Genomic DNA, 22,858 nt, shown 5'->3' on the forward strand with positions numbered 1-22,858 from the left:
CAGAACTGCACAGAAAGGCAGGATTGACTGACCGTGCAAAACCATCAGAGGGCCGAAGCGAGGAAGGGTTGTGGCCAGGCAAGACCCCACTGGTACACAGAACGGATGCACGGCTGTCCTATGACCCAAGGTGGTGTGACTATAGTGAAGCTGTGAACAGATAAGACAGCAAGTCTGCAGGCAGCATGAATGCTGGGAAGCATGAGGTGTGTGTTTGTGTGTGTGTGTCTTTTGACTACATGAGATCACAAGTGTATGTGACACAGGAAGCCATATGTTCATGGTCCCACAGAAATCACATTATGAACATGCATGGAGTTCTGAGAACGAGAGGCCGCCTGAGTGCTCCAATACAAGGCTAGGGCACCTGAAGCAGTGAGATGCGCTTGGGGCCATCAAATTGAAACCACAGAAGACCTGGTGGTGCAGGAGCTGCCAGCAGCCAAGGGCCCCTGCAGATACAAGCACCCCAGCTCGTGGAGATAAGTGCACAGCAACAGTGTTGCACAAGTAGAGAGGCAAATAGACTCCAAGGACCGCCTCCACCCTTGCTGTGTGACCTTAGGCAACTAGCCTGACCTCTCTGTGTCTCCGCTTTCTTATCAGAAAGAGCGATCACCGTCTACTTCTCAGTGGTAACGCTGAGAGAAAAGGGCCCTGATCCACACTGTGGCTTGAGAAAGTTGTACTGGTGCTGAGCTCTGTGAAGAAGCTGACACAGAGCTCTCATGAAGACTTTGTGTTTCATCCCCCTATCCCCAGGGCTCTGCCTCAAGCTGGTTCCACAGTGATGACATCATCTAGTGCTTTGTCTTCACTATGGAGGTCCTGCTGACCTCCAAAATATAATCTCTACTCGCCCTCCAAGTTCCAGATGTCAGCCTGTAGACCGATGCCCCCTAGGTCTCACACACACACACACACACACACACACACACAACCTTCTTAGTCTTTCCTATAGTAGCACTGAAAGCCAGTCCTCTGGTCCACCTCTAGAGCTGTCATGGGTACCAGTATTATGGCATCAACGACCACGGCCCTGATGTGGCCAGTCAGAGCCTTTGCTGCATCTTAAGAGTCCCTCCCATATCTTCCTGGTAAAGGCCTGGTACCCAGCATGACACTATTCAGAGGTGGTGGCGCCTTTAAGAGGCGGGGCCTCGTGGGAGGCCATGGGGGTGTGTCCTTCCTCTCTTACTTCTTGAAGTGGGCAGGCATTGCTCTCCCACCAAGGTGAACCTATCACAGTGCAGACCTAAAAGCAAAAGGGCCGACAGGTCGTGGAATGAACATCCCCAAACTGGAGCCTCCAAAACCTACTGCAAGCTTTAAGAAAAGTAAGGACCTGTCCCTGTGACCTAAAAACCTACTAGGCCCCTCCTCTTAGAGGCTCCATTACCAAAGTAGAGATGGCTTTCATTTAGATAAATTAAGAAAATTTTAGAAAAACAAATAGACAGACAAACAAACAACAACGCCCAGCAGTGTTTTTGCAAATATCCGCCAGGAAACATGTGAGTGGTCCAGACTCCAGCCACTTCTCAGCATCCTCATTGGACTGGGTGATGGCTGGAGCTTCAGTTCTTATCCTCTGCCAGCAACTGGTCAGCAACTCAGAGGGGCTCTGTCCAAATATGCAGACGGATTGCCCCATTCTGCCCTTCTTATTCCAAGGGGAAGCTGAGGGCCCGGTGACCCACAAGACCCTCCTGAATCTTAGCTCCACTACTTCTCTGACTTTGCCTCCCCCTCCACTCTAGGCATAGAGGCCTCTTGGGTGTTCCTCTCCCAGACCAGCATCAATCGGTCCTACCTCAGGAACTTTCGGGAGTGCCCTTCCCTCTGACCAGACCGGTCTTCCTTCAGGTACCTACTGGCTCATTCCCCTGTTGTCTTCAAGCCTCCACTCCTGTCAACCATCCTGACAATGTTATTTGAAGCAATGACCTTCCCCCAGGAGGTTTTTATCCCCTCCTCAGCGCCAGTCTCCCTTGAGCACATACAAAACAACAGACATCTTCTTTTCCTTTCCTTTGTTGTTCTTACTGGTGGCAAGCTCTGTAAGGGCAAGGATTCCTGCCTGTTTTGCTTATTGCTTAGAAAAATGAGGATTAGGGACTCAATACAAACACATTGCACAGCTGAATGAAATGAGTCTGTTCAACTTTTATTGTCTTCTTGCCTTATCTGTGAGGAGAAAAAACAAAACAAAACAAAACAAAAACAAAAACAAAGACAAAACCCTCAAAACAAAACAAAACAAAAAAACCTTGAAGATAAAGTTCAGGTTTGGCAAAGATGAAAGACACACGGATGACAAAGCTCACACATCATCACCAGAGCCCATACTCTGTGCTTAGCTACACTCCTCCTATTTCTCCAAAGAGCATGAGGGGGGAGGGGAGAAAACAGAAAGGATGATGAATAGGGCAGAGAAGCTGGAAAATGGGGACAGAGGAGACATCTAATCTCCAGGTTGGAGAAGTCTGTGAAACTGAATCCAGCCACCTACCTGTAGCTAGAATTTGGCCTGAAATTGGCTGACAGGGTCCCTTTAAGCCCAAGAAAACTTGAGACTGGAAGGGAGCAGCTCTTGGCCACCCGTTAGAAATGAAACAGTCGGGCTATATTAGGAAACTTACAGGCACGCAGCGAGAGTCACCAACACCCAGGGGATATTGATAGTGACAGGGCCCTGGGAAGGGGGATAAAGAGACGGAAAGGCCATCTCCCTGTGTGTCTGAGATGGGCCCGGGTAGTCCTCCCTGCGGACAGGAGCCCACCTCTGCAGAGAAAAGCCTCCCTGGAGTTATCTGACTGGAAACGCCCTGGGTGGGGTCCTCAGCTGCCCAGTAATCCACACGAGGCACTCCGTTGTTCTAAGGGACCCACTGGGGTCTCCAACAGCCTGGCATGGTCACCTCAGTTTGACCTGTTCTCTAGTCACTTTTCTTCCTACCCCAGAACCTTTGTCCTTGTTGTTTGCTACAGAGCCGTACTAGGTAGCCCAGGCTGACCTTGAACTCACAAAGATCCACCTCCCAAGTGCTGAGATTAAAGGCATCTGCCACCATGCTCCGCCCCAGAAATTTTGGGGGATTTTATTTATATTTTACAGGTACACATCTATTGCCTGAATGTATGTCTGTGCACCATGTGTGTGCTGTGCCATAGAGGCCAGGAGAGGGCGTCAAGTCCCCTGTGGCTGGAGTTACGGAGGGTTATGGGCTCTCATGAGAGTACTGGGAATCAAACACTGGTCCTCTGAAAGAGCAGCCAGTGTACTTAACCGCTGAGCCATCTCTCCAACCTCTCTTGTTTTTTCAGACAGACGCTTGCATGATAGCCTAAGCTGGCTTGGAACTCACTGCATAGCCCAGACTAGATTCAAACTCCTGGCAATCCTCCTGCCTCAGCCTCCAAATTGCTGCAGTTACAGACATGAGCCACCCTGTCCCTGACTCACTCATTCTGTCTTGGCCCACTTCTCTCTCTCTCTCTCTCTCTCTCTCTCTCTCTCTCTCTCTCTCTCTCTCTCTCTCTCTCTCTCTTTCAGCCATCTTTGACATTCAGACTTCAGCTTCCATGTGAAACCATGCAGGGAGAGTTCTTGAAACCCCTCCTTGAGTGCCACCCAAGACAGCCCCATCACCTCCCTCATGCTTTCCCCAAGTGTCATGAAATAATGGTCATGGTGATTGGTTCACTATAAATAAGCCTTTTCTCTCCTGTGAGGCGTTGGCTTCCAGGCTGAGAGGAGCAGTGTCTAACTCGTTCCCATTACAGTCCCAGCATCCTGCACAGTTCCCAGGCCCAAAGAGGTCACTGGCAAACATTAATGTATGACTGTTTTCCTGACCACACTGTTACGTTGGCCTAGGAACAGGACCCACATCCCACTTCCATCTCAACCCAGGATGAAAGAGGCACTAAAAGCAGGTGGTATTCAGCTCTAGATTCATCAGTACAACCCCTGGGAATGATGGTCACAGCCATCACTGCTAACATGGACCACACAATCCTGTCTCCCGGGTAGGCAGAGCCTACATCCAGCCCTCTCCCCACACTGGATCTTCTCAGTTGGTTTGGAATAATATGGATCCCTGCCTTGACTCTCACCTCGAGTGTTTCTGAAACCCTCATTAGTTACCTAAGCCTGCAGAGCCTCGTTTCTGACATCCTATGAAGCGAAGGTGATGAGCGTCATTGGTGGCTACTGAGCAGGCATTTGTCAAAGATACACCAAAGAGGATACACTAGAGATACAGCAGTGACCCAAATTGTCCCTGCCCACAGGCATGCGGGCTCCGTGCCAGGGATGGACCAAAAACTTCTGACCTGGGATTCAACCAAACACATACACACACACACACACACACACACACACACACACACTATGGCAGACACAGCAGAGGTCCAGAAGAGAGGTGAGGGTCAAGGACTAGAGAGCTGTAGAGCAGGGAAGGCAGTTGACTGAAGATTAAGAGAGCTGCATGGGAGGCGGTGGGGAGAGCCGGCACGCGGGTAGTACTCCATAAGGGTTGGTGGGCGACAGGAAGTGTCCCTTAAAGGCTAGCTCTTTTTTGCCCCTGTGCTGGGGATGGAACCTGGGTTGTGTGTTGCTGGTCACGTGCCCTAGCACTGAGCTACCCCTACCCACCAAAAGGCCAGCTTTTTGGCAGGTCAGAGCCTTTTCTCAGAAATACTGGCCCAGAAAGGATTAACTGTAAAGATGAACGGGAGCCAGGAAGAACAGAGAGAACCCAGGAGGAGATGGAGGCCAGCTCCGGGTTTCTGCCTCCCCGTGGTTTCTATTCCCACCACCAGGTCTCTGCACTCGCTGTTCTCTCTGTCAGACACAGCATGGCTCCCTGTCAGTTTCTCCCCTCTTCTTCCTTCTGATCGCAGCACAAACTCCACTCTCAGGGAAGACATCTCCGATCGATCGATCAATCGATCGATCAATCGATCGCTAGAGCAGCCCACATACCCCTCTGCTTTCCCTTCTAGCTGCTCTTCACACTAACACAACCACTGCTGAACTTGGATCTCTGCTATTAGAACTTGTGCTCCTACAGGCAAGGCCACACCTGCCTTCCCACGTACACACCCAGCACACCTCACAAGGGCTGTCACAGAGAAGGCACTCAGCGGATACTTCCAAATTAATTGAAGGGCACATGGCCTTAGATGAAATTCTGAAGTCTCTCTCTGACAGATCATCTTTTCAGGGCTCCCGTGAGTCTTGCAAAGGCTATTGCAGAGACCTCCGCCTCTCCACAAGTGTGGGCTTTCCTCACTTGATAGAAAATACATGATTTGAATCTGAAGTGTCCCTTACAGGTTCGTGGTGCTATTGGGAAGGACAGTCTTTAGGAGGTGTGTAGGGACTAGTTGGCAGAAGTATGTCACTAGGGACAGGACTTGGGGGGGGGTTATACCAGGTCCCCCAGTTCCTACTCTCTGCTTCGAGGTCTACTGAGGAGTGGGAGTCTCCACTACTCTGAACCCCATCCTGTCTTGACCGCAGTGATGGATGGAGCCCCCTGAAACCATGAGCCGTAGCAAATCATCCGACCTGAAGGCGTCTCTGTCCGCCATCTTCTCACAACAACGAGGATAGTAACCGATACAGAAAAAAATGACTGAAACAGAAGAATTCCTCAGAGGCGACATGTCCTGCTAACGCCAGGACAGTTCTGAGCAAACCGAGAGGGCTGGTGACCCTAACTCTGGTGACAAGGACACTGAGTCGACATGCTTGCGAGCCAACTCCTCAGGAAAAGCATACAAACTGATTTGCACTGTTCTGAGGTGTAAATGTTCCTCCCCCTGCCTGGTCGAGCTACCATGGGTTGACCAGTTATGACTGCGGGGCTCTCACGAGTCAGTAAAAGCTGGCTCAGAGCCCGTATTTAATATGGGATCTCGGGTGGTCAGTTTCTCCAAACGTGCCACCCACATAGCTACAGACAACCTGGTGGACGTGAGAATCTCAGAACAGCTGTGGCTGGAGTGAAATTTGGGGAGCAGATCACCCTGTCTGAGGAAGCAAGATACCTGACCACCTCTGTCCCGGCCTGTGCCCACCACAGGCATTGTTCACCAGCCACGATGTGTTGTTACACTGTACGATGCGATCTGTGCACTGCCAGTAAGTTAATGATGTAGGGAATCAATCTGCCTTTAAGGATAGGTGTGGCTACTGGGCATGGTGACACATCCCTAGTCCTAGCACTCTGGAGGCAGAGGCAGGAGGATCTCTGAATTGGAGGCCAGCCTGGTCTACAGAGTGAGTTCCAGGACAGCCAGGGTTACAAAGAGAAACCCTGTCTCAAAAAAAAAACAAAAACAAAAACAAACAAAAAATGATTTGTTCTCCTTGCCAAAGGGAGTCTCAAAAAGGCTCAGCCAGATAATGAGCAACTTGCCCAAGACCACACAACCAGGCAGCAGCTCATCTGAAACTAAAAAAATAAAAAAATAAAAAATAAACAGATTTCAGTTTTGCTCATTCCTGTCTTGTTACTTTGAAAAAGCAGAGTGTCCCAGAACAGGAAGAAACGAGGAAGGACCCTGAGTCTAGATTCTGGGAAATGTTCTGTTAGGATCTGAGTCTCAAATGTCCCGTACGACTCATGTGTTGGAACACCTAGTCCCTGTAAGAATGTAATGTCAGAATCCAGCTGCCGCTCAGACTGTAGCCCCGGAGGTAGCCTTTCCTTCCCATCTTGAGGATCCTAACAGGCGCCCTGCTAAGACAGTGCCTGTCAGTCCCTAGTTCGTAGACCTCCTGATGTTAGTGGTTCTCACCAGAGAAGTGAGTTTACTCACATCTAAGAGGGTAATGGTGGCCGCACATCCCAGTCCATGCCCATCCCTGCCTCCTGCCTGGTATTCAGAGAGTCTAAGTACCAGTTATTGAAACCTCCCCCATCCCTAGGAAGGATTAAGAGGCTCCCGTTTCTGCCATGTGCACCTGAACTTTCTGTCTTCAGTGCCCTCATCACGTTCTCTGTCCCTGGTGCTCAGAGTCCTTGCCATGCTGTTGTCTGTCTGTCTGTTCATAGCATTAATAACTTTCCTAATAAGCCCGTTACTCCCCAGTAATCTCTCTTGGTGTCCCTCTTGAGCACACCCCTCCATCCCAAACCTTTCAGTTCCAGCTGGCAGTGATGTTTTACGTTGTGGGGAGGGTGAGCTTGGTCAGTGGAGGAGGGTTGCTTGAAGCTGGCCTTGCTTTTGTCCCCTGCCTCCTTCCTACCCCCAACTCCTGGATTTGTCAAGATGTGAACAAACCACCTGGCAAACTCCTACCATCACCAGGCAAGCTACTCCAGCTCTCTCCACCGTGATGGGACTGTTCCCTCTCAAACTGTGAGCTCCACCTCCCACCCCACTCCTTCAAAAAAGCCACAGACCCCCTCTCCTCCCTTCAGTTGCTTCTATCAGATGCTTTGATGCAGATAGAGAGAAGTAGCTAATGTACCGTAGCCTCTTTTTGCACCTCGAAGATGTCTTATCTTGTCTACACAGTCATACCTTTTGTGTGTTGCCAAGGGAGCATGTAAACTCGTTGCAAAATATCCAAAACAAAATGAGCATGTGGGCAGATGCTTTCCCAGCTCCCCAGGCGAGACCACTGTCAACAACCTAGGTCAGTCCTGCCCATTTGCTACATGCAGTGCATGCTCACGAGGTGGAGCGAAAGGTTGACAGTTTACCACTCGGCTATTGCTCCTGCCTCTGAGAATGAAGAGAGTAGAGTAGACACTCGATCAATGCCTGAGCACACTGAGGGTGGCTTTTGTGCCCTTAGCATGCCTGTGATTTGTTTCCATGTGAGGTGTAAGTAGTTGGCCTCTGTATACTGTGTCCCACAGGCTCTTGCCTTTCATTCAACAGTCCCTCTGCTTAGCATCTGGCCAGCATGGTGTTTCCCCCCATAATGGTCTTGAGAGGCCTTGCTCTCTGCCTCACCTGCAAGGCTGGCACCGCAGTTTGGAAACCTTCCATGGTTTCCAAAACGCCTCCATCCATCAAAGCCCCACAGTCTCTGGTTTCCTGGGATCACCAACAGACAGCGCTGAGCAGAAGAGCTGGTAGCACTGGTGACAGCTCCCAGGAGCAGGGTCAGGTTGCAGCCCCAGATGCCAAGTCTCTTTAGCCTTCAGAGCTCTGCCGCTCCCACATGTAAGGCTGCTGCCCCAATGACACCCCACGGCTCACACAAGAAGCTGAGGATTAACTCGGTAGCACTGGCTGGGTGCTGACAGCCCAAGGCCTGTGCTCTGGGTGGAAGCCCCTTGGCCAAGCCTGGGTCAGCTCAGCACACCGAGGGTTGCCAACACCGAGGCTATAGACTAGAGCTGACTTAGTGCACAGGGGAGGGGGGTCCGAGGGAGAGGATCTGAGTTCAGAGGCAGCCCACCGCCGTCAGGCCCACAAGAATGGCTTAACGGGCACCTCTCACCCATGTGTCAGACACTCAGCTCCTGACCCTCACCCAACTCATGGCCATTTATTTTTAGTTCACGTAAAGCCTGGAACCATCACCACTGCCTCTCTCTCTCTCTCTCTCTCTCTCTCTCTCTCTCTCTCTCTCTCTCTCTCTCTCTCTCCTCCCAATCATAGCATCATCAAAAACCTACCAGTCCCCCCTTCACAGTACCACATCTTACCATCTTGGTGATGGTGGTCCAGGCCTCTGCTTTTCTCACCTACATCATGAACACTGCCTTAAACTCATGAATGGGCACTGCCCTGGCCACAGGTAGCCTCATCTCCACCCTGGAGCTGAAGGCATCCCATGAAAGCAAAGCAAATCCTGTCTCTCTTCGGCTTTGGGGCGCCAGCAAGCCAGCTCAGTGGGTAAAGCTGCTTCCTGCCAGATTGATGATCCGAGCTCGGTCTCTGGGACCCACACACTGGGAGGGAAGTGGCTCAGACAGCTCTGGCCTCCAGCCTCCACATATGCACTGGGGTGCATGCACATCGACAGAAAATAAATATGTAAAATGGAATAAGAAAATCTTTAATTTTATTCATTTATTCTTATGATCCTAACAGTGGAATGCCAGTCACAGAACAACTCTGCCAACTGGTCCCTTTCATGGTCCCTGTTTTTCTCAGACTAAAAGTCAACCCTTCTTGCAACCCTTCCCAAAATGCTCCCCTGCCCTGTTCCTTTCCTAGGCAGGGACATTATATGAATACCATGTCCTTCTTTGCATGCCCCATGGAGGGGACACACTGTTCATCTGCCCTGCCCGCTGAGGGAAGTTATACCTGGGTACTTGGTGACAAAGGGTCTGTAAGGATTCCACCTTGATAGAGAGATGGACCTCAGTGGGTCCTGAACAGCATGCCCTGTGGGCTGTGTACACCTCAGGCCTGACCATGTCCCTCACTCCACTTGTGCATCCCCCAGGGTGGTCAGCTATCATGGGCTCAGGCTTCCTCAAGCACCTGGTGCTCATCACTGCTGACAGGGAGAGCCCAGGAGGCTTGAGTGCCCTGGAGTGGCTTTGCGACTTGTTCTCCATCCACACCTGGTTCTTTAGCCCTCAGCCATTGTCCCTTAGATTGGAAATAGAAGTCACCCGGGAGGAAGGGAGGGAAGAAGGAAGGGAGGGAAGAAGGAAGGAAGAGAGGGAAGGAGGGAGGGAGGGAGGGAGGGAAGGAGGGAGGGAAGGAGGGAGGGAGGCCAGCCCTCCATGCCTTCCCACTCTATGGCCCTTGCTAGAAGAGGGCCAGGATGGAAAAGGACAGCCCTCTGGCTTATGGTAGGAAGCACTCTGCCCCCTCCACCCCACTCTCTCAGCAGAAGCCCTCAGAACTTGAGACTGGACATTCCTCACAAGGGTGTGGCCAGCCTAGCAGAGCTGGTCTGGGGAACAGCTGCTGGGGGCCCAGAATTAACCACCCCTGGAAACCAGCAAGCTGAGTGAATCCCTGAGGCCTGCCTTGGACAGGCCACATCTGCTGCGACTCGGCCAATCGGATGCATGAGTCATGGAAGCAAGGCACAGAGAGGAAAGATTGTGTCCGCTTTCTCGTGTCTTTAAGGGGGTTCTCCCTCCCTGGAGTGCCCAGATAACACCAAAAAGCTGCTTGGACATCAGCTTAGCCCACAGCAACTTAGTCACATTGATCCCCGGCTGTGAACTGTGACATGAGATTCTTGAGATGAGGTTAAATTATGCTGATTCCACATTTGAAACGGAGTCAAGCCTGGTACAGGTCCCGTCTACCCTGGCAGGTCGCAGAGCAGAACTGAGAAAATCACTGTCTTAGTTTATCAACCCTTCCAAAGTCAAAGGCTGGTTTCTGTGTTCAAAAACATTGCCCCACAGATAAGAACAGCTACGGTTCAAGCTAGCCAAGTTAATTCACCCTGAGGGATATAGATGGCACCACAGGATGAAGATAAATTCTCACATGTTCATATGTGCTGGACATTACACTAAGAGCTCTACATTATCTCACCCCTTTTTTCAACCATATGTTAAGAGAAAGTTTAACCCTCATAGTAGGAGTAGAGAAATGGAAGATCTGAGCGGTTGTGTGATGTCCACACACTTAGCAAACAGTACAGCTGGAGTTTGAACATCTACCTTAGGTGCTCTAAACCCCAACTCCAAGAACCTAAGCACCATGCATCTCCCACCTGAAGCTGGACTTTGACTACTTTGTGGGTTCTTCTTTCTTCCACTCTTCTCCACCCCTTCCCCACCCTCTCAACCTCCTAACACTAGATAGGAGAGAAAACAGAGTAGACAGGAAAGGGGGTGACAGTATCATTAAATTACTCCCTGCTGATTACAGCATCCAGTTCTTTGGGGGCAAGTTTGATTTTCACCATCAGAATATGTAATTTCTTCTCGTTGTTTCTTCTTTGAGCACAACTACTTAACAAACCACGACCAATAGTGATCAACAGTGACCAACAGTGTTCAATAGCAACCAAGGACAACCAACAGCAACCAACCAACAACCTCCACAGGCTCCGGGGGCCGTAGATTTATATCCCCTCTGAAAAGTCCCCAGAAGTACAAACATCATGTAATCACAGAAACTATCTGCAGGTGGCAAAATCACGCCCCTGCTAGAGCAGCAGACAAATCACAGTCAGCTGCTGTGGACAACCTGAAGCATCCCTCTCCCACTCCTGGGATTAAAATGAAAACATATTCCTACAGTATTCCTGTGTTTTTAAAAAACAAAAACAAAACCAAAGAAACAAACAAACAAAAAAAACCCCAAAATTTTTACTACACCCATCAAGTCTCTTAGAATTTCTATATTTTGTTTTCTATCAAGATATTTTAAAATTAAATTTAAAATTACTACTTGTAAATTTGAAAAGCAAAAATTACACTAAAACTGAGAAATTTGTTGAACAAGCTAAGAGGATTTAAGGTTAACATGACATAATTATATCAGGGCCGGAAAGCTAGCTCAGCATATAAGAGCACTGACTGCTATTCCAGAGGACCAGAGTTCCGTTCCCAGCACCCACATCAGGCGGCTCACAACCATCTGTAACTCCAACTCTAAAAGATCCGATGCCTCTGTCCTCTGTGTGCTGTGCTCATTTGCAGACGCCCACATATTGACATAAAATAGCTCTTGAAAAAATAAAGAAGAAAGAAAATAATTGCTTCCATAAACTAGTATCAAATGGGTGAAAAAAAATAAAATTTAAGATACCTGCTGGGGTGGTGGTGGTGCACACCTTTAATCCCAGCACTAGGGAGGCAGAGGCAGGAAGATCTCCACAGGTTCAAGGCCAGCCTGGTCTACAGAGTTCCTGGACAGCTAGGGTAACACATAGAAACCCTGTCTCAAAAAAACAAAAACAAAAACAAACCAAAAACCAACAACAACAACAAGGCTCTATCTACAGTGTCAATAAATAAATAAATAAATAAATGCAGGGCCAGCAAGAATGCTCAACAGCTTTAGGCATCCACCATGAAATCTGACCATCTATGTTCAGTCCTTGAGACCCACAAGGTGTGAGGAGAGAACTGACTCCAAGTTGTCGCTCTGCATGTACATGGTGGCATGTGTGTGCCCCACCCCCACCCCAACAAATTAAAAAATTCAGTGACAGTTTTATGAAACACATGTATAGGCATAACATTTTTTAAATGTAGGTATTGAAAAGTTCACAGCATTGCTGCCTGAAATTGAATAAGACATCAATCCCTGGGATATATACCATGTCCATGGATGGGAAAACTCAACGTTGCCAGAATGTTTATTTTCTCAAGCTGATCTGTAGATCTAATAACTTGCAATAAAACCCAGCTGCCTTCTGTTTTAAGAACCCAACAGGATGATTTTATAACAAATGTGGAAAAGCAGTGACCTACAGCAGCAGAATATTGCATAGGAAGGACCAAGCTGGAAGATTGACTATAATTCTGAGGCTGATTCTAGGCTGTGGGTGGCAGCACACACCTATGATCCCAGCACTTGGGAAACTAACAGCCTAGGCTACGTATCAAGTTCTGGGACAGCCGGGACTACAGGATGAGGCCCTGTCTTAAGTAAAAAAGACTTGTTATAAAGCTATTACGGCAACAGAAAGAGGTTAGACTCATTGGGAATACAAACAAATAACAATAGAGAAATATTCCTTTGGGGCACAAGTGGATAAATAAGGAAGTTATGTTTCTTTAAAGCTTAACTATGGGAGAATAGCACTCCAGGCTCAGAAAATGTGACGTCCTGTGATGCTCGGTCCTCTGTCCAGACAGATTCATTGAGTTTGTGTGTTCAGAATCCACTGGACTAAATGAGTTTAAGTCACTAACTTTGCGCAAGGAAAAAATAAGTAGATAACAAACAAACAAATAAATAAATAAAGCAAACTGGGTCCTGAGTGTAGCAGGTTAGGTTCTGGACTCGGCTGGCAAAGACATATGAAAGAGTCTTGTCTTTTCAGGGTATGGTAATAATAATAAAAGCATGTGGCAAACCATCCCGAGAACTCTACAAAAGCCAGAGAGTCACTGAATTCCCCAATAAGGTACAACAAGAAAGCAGCTGACGTGGCCTAGAGAAAGAGAAACGAGGTGTAGGGTTGGTTTGCATTCTCCACTTTCACTGATGTGCACAGGTAGAGAATTGCAGTGTACGTAAAATACACATCTAGCTGTGGAGTAGCAGTCATGAAGATCTGAAAGGCACGGGCTAGGAAGACGTCTAAGTAATATGGTGCATGTAAGACTCTTAGCACAGAGCCAGGTACGCGGCAAAGCCTAGTAAAGGGAACCTGCTGTCATTCCTGTGGTCAGGGTAAGCGTCAAAGCCATTGGCCTTGCAGGTGCATGGAGAACCTAACTGAAGTCTCCTCTCAACATTTTGAAATCTGTGGGTGATTTCGAAGAGATATAAGAAGATGTTCCAGTTGGTAAAGTCCTTGTGTAAGCACAAGCTCCCGAGTTTGGATCTGCAGGACATAAAAAGCTAGGTGTGGAGACCCACGCCTGTAACCCTAGCCAGCCTCAATCAGTCATGAGCTCTGCATTCAGATACAGACTGTCTCAAAAACCAAGGTGGACAGTGACAGAGGAAGATACTCCACATCAACCTACAGACTCCATAAGGGCACAAACACCTACACACACACACACACACACACACACACACACACACACACACACACACACAATGCATACACACATGCTATACACATACACACAGGCACAACAAGAAGAGATAAGGATGGGTTTAGAATCCCTTGGGAGGCAGAGCCATGTCTCTTGGGTGTGTGTCTGTGAGAGCATTTCCAGAGGATTTCTGAACGGGGGAGGCCCACCCTGAGTAGATGGCGCCTTCCCACCATCTGGGAACTATGGGGGTAAAAGAAGTAAGGAGGAAGACAGGATGTTGATGACGATGATGACGCTCTCCTTCCCTCTGCTCCCTGGCACGTGATGTGGTGAGCAGGCTATCAGCCACATGTTCCCATGCTGTGAATTCAGCACGCCTTCCCCACCATGACGGGCTGAACCCTCTGAACTGCATGCCAACGTAAGTCGCTTCTCCCTTAAGCCACTTCTATTAGATACTGTGGTCACCAAGTCGTCGAAGTGGATAACACGGGGTTCCGCCCTTGCACACATCCAGGGTACACCAGTCAGGACGGTGATCCTGTCTGTTTTTCGTCATTGTCCACCATCTATCAAAATGTTATTTATTGTACGTGCATGCCACAGCACATGCGTGGAGCACAGGAGGCTTAACTCGCCAGAGTCAGTCCCCGCTCCCACCATTGTGAGTTCAGAGGGATCAAGGTGAGTCCTGGGAACGAGCACTTCTATCCACTTGATCCCACTGGCCCAGACTATCCCAACTTACTTGCTATTTTCAAGCCCCATCGCTACTTCTCACTAACCAGAGATCCTTGATCTTTCTCAGTTTCCTCATCTGCAAAATGGGGGTAATAACAATACTTCCCATAAAGTAACATGGCCATGCCACGTGCCCAAGACAGCATCCAGTGCATGGCAAACACTGCAAGATCACTATTACTAATGTTAGTTTTATGGAAAACAATGGACTTAGGGGCCATCTTCCCGCTACATTCTTTATTTGCTTGTTTGAGATAGGGCCTCAGGTAGCCCAGGTTAGCCTCTAACTAGTTATATAGCCAAGTATAATCTTGACTCCTAATCCTCCTGACTCTTCCTCCTGACTCTGGCATGACAGATGTGCACCAGTGTACCTGGCTCTGCTGCACGTCTTATTTATTTGTGGATTTATTTGTGAGTGAGATTACTTTAAGAATCTGATGATTATCTGAGAAAACACCTCCCAGGGAAATGACAGGTTGTCCTTGCGCATGTGCATGCAGACACCCTAGCAGTGCAGTGACCTCAGGTCAAGGGTTTTAAAAAGCAAGGATCACAGCCCAGGGGTGGCTTTTACCCTCAATCATAGCACTTGGGAAGCTGAGGGCTTCAGGGACTCTGTCTCCAAAGCAGAGACAGAGTGGGTGGGGGAAGGGGAGGAGGAGGGAGAAGAAGAGAAAAGAGAAAGCCAGTGTCACAAACGATCTTTCAAAGGCTAGCACCTGTGGGTTTCCTGATGGAAGCGGCCAGGTAGCCAAACAGGGAGCTACTCCTTCAGGGCCAGATCCGTGCATCGTGCACCGGCTTTATTTAAGTCAGCAGCTATTTTTAGCTTTACTTTATATGGCCAGAGAAGGGATGAGGGCTATAGCAGAGAAGGCGCCAGGAGGCTCCAGTCCAGGGCCTTCCCCGCCCCCACCCCTTCCCATGCCAGAGCTAAAGAGCTGAACCTCCCATCCAAGCAAGGCTGGGAAGACAGGGTGGAGGTGGGAATGGCAGGGCCTTCAAAGAAGGTTCTGGATAACTTACTTTAGACCAGTGACCTCTGACCTGTTTGGCCATGGTACCTTTGTTTTTGTTGTTGTTGTTGTTTGTTTGATTTTTTAAAGACAGGGTTTCTCTGTGTAGCCCTGGCTGTCCTGGAACTCACTTTGTAGACCAAGCTAGCCTTGAACTCAGAAATCTACCTGCCTCTGCCTCCCGAGTACTGGTATTACAACACACAGTGATACATATATGTGTCTATATGTTATACTTCTGCATATAAATATACATGTACAGCATTAGCTAAACTTTTATCCAGGAAATAATGCTTCATCTTGTTCTCCATGAAAGACCCAGTCACGTCTGCTCTTTATCTACCATTCTTTCTATTTGTGTATATATATATATATATATATATATATATATATATATATATATCCTGACCCACTAAATTCATCTGTTTACGAATAAGCCAGTTGGCACCTCTGGTTCGCAAAGCTGACGTCTGCTTTGGTTTGGTCACAGCAGACTACAAGGCCAGGCAGCTTCCCAATATCCAGGACAGGACGCGAGGGTCTTGGAAATTAACTCTGCATGGGTGCGGATGCTCAGGCTCTAGGCCTCCTGGCATTTGTAGACTCTGTCCTTTCAACCAAAAGTGCCACTCACCCATGAACCGGCGACAGGGCTTAGCTCACAACCTACTCCAGGAAGTCCTCTGTGAAGTCCCAGCCTCACGCTCTAGTCCCTCGCCTGGCTCTGCCTAGCACTGGCTGCGGGGCCATTCCTGGCTCAACTGTTCCATTCTTTCTACACGTCACAGTAAAGCATAGCACTTGCTCTACAGAATACAGTTTATGCTCACTGCACCAATTGATCATCTTAGTAGTAACCATAGCAACTACCGTTTACCCATAAGAAATAGATGAGCTGGCTCAATGGCCGGCTCGGCATGTAGAGACACTTGCCTGTGACCCTGACGATGTGAGTTTAATCTCCAGGTCGTACACCATGGAAAGAGACAACCAACTCTCACGAGTTGTCCTCTAATCTCTATGCATAGGCTCTGGTGATCACATATGCCCTGCCCCCTCCCCAATAAATGTAATAATAATATTTTTAAATCACATGAGAGATTAGAAGTGGTTCGTCTCACAGAGGAGGAAAGTAAAGGCTCAGAAATAAACCCAATGGGACAGGGTCATGACCCCGGACTTGTCTGGCCCCCACCTGCTCTTAATCTTAGGATCTTATTGGTCTGCCTCCCTCTTGGTGCCATCCAGAAGAGGGCAAGGGGCAAGTCCTTAACAAACCCTCAGGGGACTGATGACAGCTTGATTAAAGACATTTTCCAAAGCAGCAGCCACATCTAAATTTGGACGGTTACACCTTGTGTGTGGCTTGGAAGAAAGAACCAAAAGGTCTCTAGAGTCCCCGGATGTGGGGGCGTCTTGTGGGAGGGAGAAGGCCAGGCAGAGCAGGGCGGCCGGTCTTCTGAGCACCTGGCCTTAAGAGCTCCCTGGCACACCTGGGCTCAAACCCAGGACCCACAGAACAGGTCCCTCAGCCTAGGCCTGCCATTCCAGCATGCACTTCTGCCTCATTCTCCCTGTTCTTCAGACAGGCTAAGCCTGGCCCCACCTCAGAGCCTTTGCGTCTCCACTCCCTGCTTGAAAAGCTCTCCCCTCTAGACCTCCCAACCCTGCATCTGAGAATACTTCATGCACACTCTTCCTTCACTAATGACACTAATGATAACCTTGAGAAATAACATATACATATATACATATATGTACGTACATATGCTTCTGTCTCCTTCACTAAACAGGGGCTTCTGGCGGCCTGTGCCTGCTCCCTGCTCCAGTCCCTAGCACTAGACACAGCACGATGACAGGGGGTTACTGCTGTTGGCTTCAGGACTGACCAGGTTTCCTCCTTTTAGACACGTTGGCAGATCAGCCCATCATGTCCTATGTTCACCTCAACCCAGGAATGTGTGTCCCTGTGATTCACAGCCAGATCTCCAAGCCCTTGGAGACAGAGAAGAGAGATCAGGCGGGATATTTGTCACATACCTGCCATGCTCCTTTTGACATAGATGAACTGATACTCTATAAGCAGGTGAGGACTGTGCCCATTTTATATCTGGGAAAACTGAGGCTTGCTCTCTACCCAACCTCCAGTGCCTGGTACCATGCTCAACACGATCATCTGCTGAGTCAAAGTGTACTGAGTTGGAGGCTGGGTGGGTGACTCGAGGACATCAGAATTTGTCCTCGGTTCATTCCTGTTCCATCCAGTTCTATAAGCTATTCTGGGTGTACTCAGAAGCTGGAGAGACAGAGTTGAAGGTGGGTCCTCAGCCCAGGCATGAACCAAGCCTGCATCCCAAGCTGCTCTCAGCAGGCTTCAGCTTGCCCAGACTCACCCAGGGGGCCGCTGCTGTTTAGCCCTGCTTCCTTGCTCCACCCTCAGAATACCCCCTTTCCCATATCCCGTCACAGCGCAGCATTTGTCCTCACTACAACATCCCACAAGTGTATTCTTGTGTCAAGAATACTTATTTTCTAAAGAGCCACCACATTGAGTCACTCAGCATAGCAGGAAAGTGTTCCTCCAGTCAGAGGAGCCATGGGACATGGTGGAGCAGGTCTATAATCCCAGTACTCTGGAGGCTGAGGTCGGAGGGTTACAAGTTCAAAGCCAACCTGAGCTATGTCCTGTCTCAACAGAAAAGACTGCAGGAGTCGCTAACTGCTTTCTGTGAGAGTTAGCAGGTAAGTGCTTTAGGTTTTGTGAGACAGCAGCCAAATGTCTGGATGCCAGACAGATGCATTCATCTGTTAAGAATATTTTTCTTTAGATTTTTTTTGCATAATTATAAATCTAAAACACTTTCACTTTGTGATATATACAAAACAGGCAGAGAGTCACTGACCAGTGATGTCTATAGTTTGCTCACCCTGATCTCTTCCCTTCCGTCCTCCCTTCCGTCCTCCCTTCCGTCCTCCCTTCCGTCCTCCCTTCCTTCCGTCCTCCCTTCCTTCCGTCCTCCCTTCCTTCCTTCCTTCCTTGTCAGAGTTACACTAAGCTGACAAGCTGTTATAAAATGATCCTCCTGCCTCAGCCTTCCAAGTAGCTGAACTAACATAGGGTGCCAGTAAGGCGACACTTTCCGGTGAGCCCGTTCAGCCTCTGTTGCTCACTGTGCTTGTCGGAAGTTTGATGAGCCCTGAACTTGTCCCTTTGCTGTGAGTAGATGCTGGCACTACTTGTTCATTGCCCGTGCTTTGAGCAGTACTGATGCCCCAAGTGCCCATTGTATGGATGGCAACTAAGGCCCAGGTAAGCAACATGTCCAAGTCACACCCCGCAGGTAAGGTAAGGCGTCTACACTGCCATCTCCCAGTGCTCTTTTGCCTCAGAAAACTCCTCTTTATCTTATGACATTCTCTGAGCCCCTTTACGTCAGTCCCCTCTCTGCTGGGATAGTCTCCATCTCCTACTCTTGTGATCACACCACCCTCGCCAAAAATCTAGCTCAAGAGTCATGTTCTGACAGCCTTCCCCCTGCCCCTCAGATGTGCCTGTTCTTTTCTGCCACCACTCTCTATCATGTTTGAGTGAGATGCTGGCCTGCCTGCCTAGCTTTGAAGCCAGAGTCTAGGGTTTGTTTGTTTGTTTGTTTGTATCTCATTTGTGCAATAACAGACAAAAAGGAGGTCCCACCAAAATATGCATTGAAAAAGGCTGGGACTGTGGGGCAATTGTCTATAAATATGTGCTGAATGAAAGAATGTATGAGGAAATGGAGGGATGGGTGGAGGGAGGGAGGGATAGATGGACAAGTAAATAGTTGATGGGTGGGTGGATGGATGAATCAATGGGTGCATGAATAGATGAGTTGGTGGATGGATGGACGGACGAATAGGTAAATAGCTGCTAGGTGAATGGATGGAGGGATGGATGGATAGATGGACAGGTATAGCTGCTGGGTAAATGCAAGAAGGGATGGATGGGTTGGTGGATGGATAAGTGAATGGGAAATGGATGGATGGGTGGTTGTGTGGGTGGAGGGATGGGTGGATGAAAGCTGGATAGATGGATGGAGAAATGAATGAATAAACGCTCTTATGGTCTATCTCGTGAAAATTTTTTTCATAGCCAAGTTGAGACCAGCCTCCAGTTCTGCTAAAACACAAGCTAAAATCTAGCTGTTTACATAACTCGAGAGTAAAGAGAAATGATTACATTCTGTCAAGCGTCTGATGAGTGTCCACCTGTAGGACAGTCTTGCACTCCTCATTCCTGCCGGTCCTCAAGAACTGCCTTATTGCCCTACCTTTTCGATAAGAAAATGGATACAGAGAGGCAGAGTAGCTTACCCAAAGCCACACAGGAAATATCCCCGTAGACCATCTATTTCTTTGCCAACTACTCTGCTGTTCCCTTCAGGAACCCCCTCAAGCTCTGCGGGATGAGCTGGACTCACCTCCGTCTGCGTAGGTCTCCGTGCCATAGCCGTCCTGTAGGCCGTTATTCCAAGTGCCTTCGTACTTGGCACCACTGTTTGTGCTCTGCCGGATTCCGTAGCGCCCCTTAAAGCCATGCGTCCACTCCCCCTTGTAGAGCCAGCGCCCCTTGGTCTCTATGCCAAGCCCATGTCGTTTGCCCTGGCTCCAGTATCCCTCAAAGGTATTCCCACTGGGCCAGGTGTAGACGCCTGCCACTTCAAAGCCAAAATTCCAGGAGCCCGAGTATTCACCCTGGCCCTTGGGGCCGGTGCACAGTCCGTGCCCGTGTGCCTTTCCCCCTTCCCAGCCCCCACAATACGCCCCGCCATCATCAAAGTCAAAGCGGCCCCCGCTCATCTCATCCTCGCTTCTGACAACTCCTCCGTCCTCCAGCTTGAGCGTAGGGGTACCTAATGTTCTCCAGGCACCTTCAGGCTGCGCCCCTAGACTCACCACTGGGCTAGAGGTGGAAAAAAGCAAGATGCCAACAGAGGCAGAAAAAGCCCAAAGGCCAAGTCAGCAGTGGGGGCGCTGGTCAGTGCCATGGCTGGGAGTTCCCCTCAGTCATCCCAACAAGACAGCAACTTAAAAAGGAAGCCGACCAAAGAGACTCCAAGTTCCCACAAAGCGTCCCAGGTCCAGCTTCCATGAAGTCCGGTGTGCCCTCCTTAAGAAAAGCAGCGAAAAGAGTTGAGGGGTCTTGTCTTTTCAAAGAGGGACACTTCCCAGTTTAGCAGCCCAGCCGAGGCTGAAGTCCCGCCGCCCACCCTGAAGCAGCCGCTGGCCCCCTTCTCATCCACCCCAGTGGGCGTGCGGCTCAGATCTCCCAGCTGCCCCGCCCCTTCTCCAGCCCTGCCTTCTTCCCAGGATAGAAAGGTCAGTGTTGCCCTAACAAGGCCATTGGATCTCAGAAGCTGCTCCCAAAATAACCCCCTGGCTGGCCCAGCCTCCTTCAGAGCCGGAGGGAGGGAGGGGGGCTTCCAATCCGCTGGGCCTGCAGACCCAGGCAGTGGCCCGAGGGGGCTGAACAGGAAATCTGAGAACCAAGTGTGGACAGCCTAGAAACTTGGTGCCTTGCCTTCTTGTGGATCAGAGCTGCCTCCCATCTAGAAGTCCCCAGGTTCCGCTGGCAGGGAGAAGAGACCTGCGGACAATCTTATCCAGGGCCACTTTGTATTCCCAGAGTACAGGGGGTGGCAGACATGGGGCCCTACCACTTCGAGCATGCTGAGGCAAGACCTGGGGCTTTGGTCCCTCTGCCAATCCCTTTGAAGAATCCAGTGACCTACAGAGAAAGGAATGGAGGACAATTGCACATATGCTTTTGAAAGCAGAGTGGAACTCAGAATGAGCAGAGAGGGTCTAGCCACGGTGCAAACAGGAACAAGCAGGAGTTCTGGGCTCATATTCCCACCCCAGCCCCAGCTCAGGAAACTGGGGGGAACCCTGATAAAGGGAACCAGTTCAGGAGGCAGGGGAGATGGATCAGTTGATAAAGTACTTGTCATGCAATCGAACCCCAGAACCCATGAGACGGGGTTGGGGGGGGGAGTTGAAAAGCACTTCCAGGGCTGACAGTCCTCAACCAAGACCACAGTGTCTTCCTTGTCTTGGAGATTTATTTCTTCTTACTGGAAGTTGGTGGAGACCTGGGTGCTAGAAATTCACTAAAGCCTTTTTGCTCCTGCCCCAGGAGCCTCTGAAGCCTGGCCTTATGGACTCTTAAGGTGCTGGGGCCGAAGCAAGCTTGGGAAGGGGAATATTGCAAAAATCCTGAGTATTTCTAAAATGAATCTCACTCCACCACAGCCCACAGCCTGTGTGAGGAGTACAGAGGGGAGGAAAGTCTCCTTCCTGCTCATGGAAGTGTGTGTGTGTGTGTGTGTGTGTGTGTGTGTGTGTGTGTGTGTGTGTGTGTGTGTGTTTGTGTGTGTGTGTTCATAGCATGGCTGGAATGGAGGAAGGTTAGAAATCACCAAAGAAAGAAAGAAACAAAGAAACAAACAAAGAAAGAAGCAAGGAAACGAAGAAAGAAACAAGGAAACAAAGAAAGAAAAGAAGAAACTAAAAGAAAAAAGCTGAGGTCCAAGGGAGCCTGAGACAGTTATCTGACTTCTACCACGTCTGTCTGACGCATTCCCAAATCCCATGATGTTTCTGGCCACTGAACGTCACTGCATTCATTTCCTTGTTTTAGAAATGGGCAGTCTGTGCTCTCTGCTTTTCACTCTGCTGATAACAGTCCCTGTTAGTTGCTGCTTCTCATGACTATGCAGCCGCTGACCTTACGAAGTCCTCTTGGTCCACATTTCAGCACCAGCCTCCACACAAGCCATCATCTCGGCCAGGTGGCTGGCACCCTGTCCAGGTGGACCTTCAGCCTGATCAGGCAGTTCCCCCACTAAAAACACGTGCCCCTGTTCTTTCCCAAACTCTTTCCAGACTGGCAGTCACAGGACAAGGAAATGGACAGTCGAATAGAAAGAGAGTGATCGTCTCTGAGAGTCCGTCAATCACTACAAGGCTGATCTAGGTTAGCTACAGCCCAGGAGGGGATCCATTCATATACATTTATCCCTGTTCACTTCCAGTAGCTCCCGATGATGGAGCCCATGCAGAAGAATCACCTACAATCACAAAAAACACAGATTGCACAGTCCTTCCCAGACCAATGGAGTTCAGTCCTGGGGGAGAAGAAGACCTGGGTGGTTGCACTTGCTTTGAGCATCTCTGACTTTAAAACACTGAGAATTTTACCTACTCATTTAAAAAAAAATTATGTGTACATAAGTGCAGGTGGCCTGGGAGGCCAAGTGTTGGATCCCCTAGAACTAGGAATTACATATGATTGTGAGCCACCTGGTGTGGATGCTGGAAACTTAACTAGAGTTCTTGACAAGAGCAGTGCTTCTACTTAAGCAGAGAGCTATCTCTCCAGCCCCTTATTTATTATATAACCCCCCCCGTGTGTGTGTGTGTGTGTGTGTGTGTGTG

General features: G+C 49.2%; 1 protein-coding gene across 1 annotated transcript in view; it reads right to left on the bottom strand.

Moving 5' to 3' along the window:
- Jph2 (junctophilin 2) overlaps positions 1 to 20,954 on the bottom strand; it is a 61,860-nt gene extending 40,906 nt beyond the window's left edge. Inside the window, exon 1 of the mRNA XM_029536561.1 lies at positions 19,843 to 20,954. Coding sequence (XP_029392421.1) covers positions 19,843 to 20,221 — 379 coding nt within the window. The 5' untranslated portion in view covers positions 20,222 to 20,954. The remainder of the gene's footprint in view (positions 1 to 19,842) is intronic.
- Between the last annotated feature and the right edge of the window lie 1,904 nt (positions 20,955 to 22,858).

Source organism: Mus pahari, chromosome 3, assembly GCF_900095145.1.
Source record: "Mus pahari chromosome 3, PAHARI_EIJ_v1.1, whole genome shotgun sequence".
In the NCBI taxonomy this organism is placed as follows: Eukaryota; Metazoa; Chordata; class Mammalia; order Rodentia; family Muridae; genus Mus; species Mus pahari.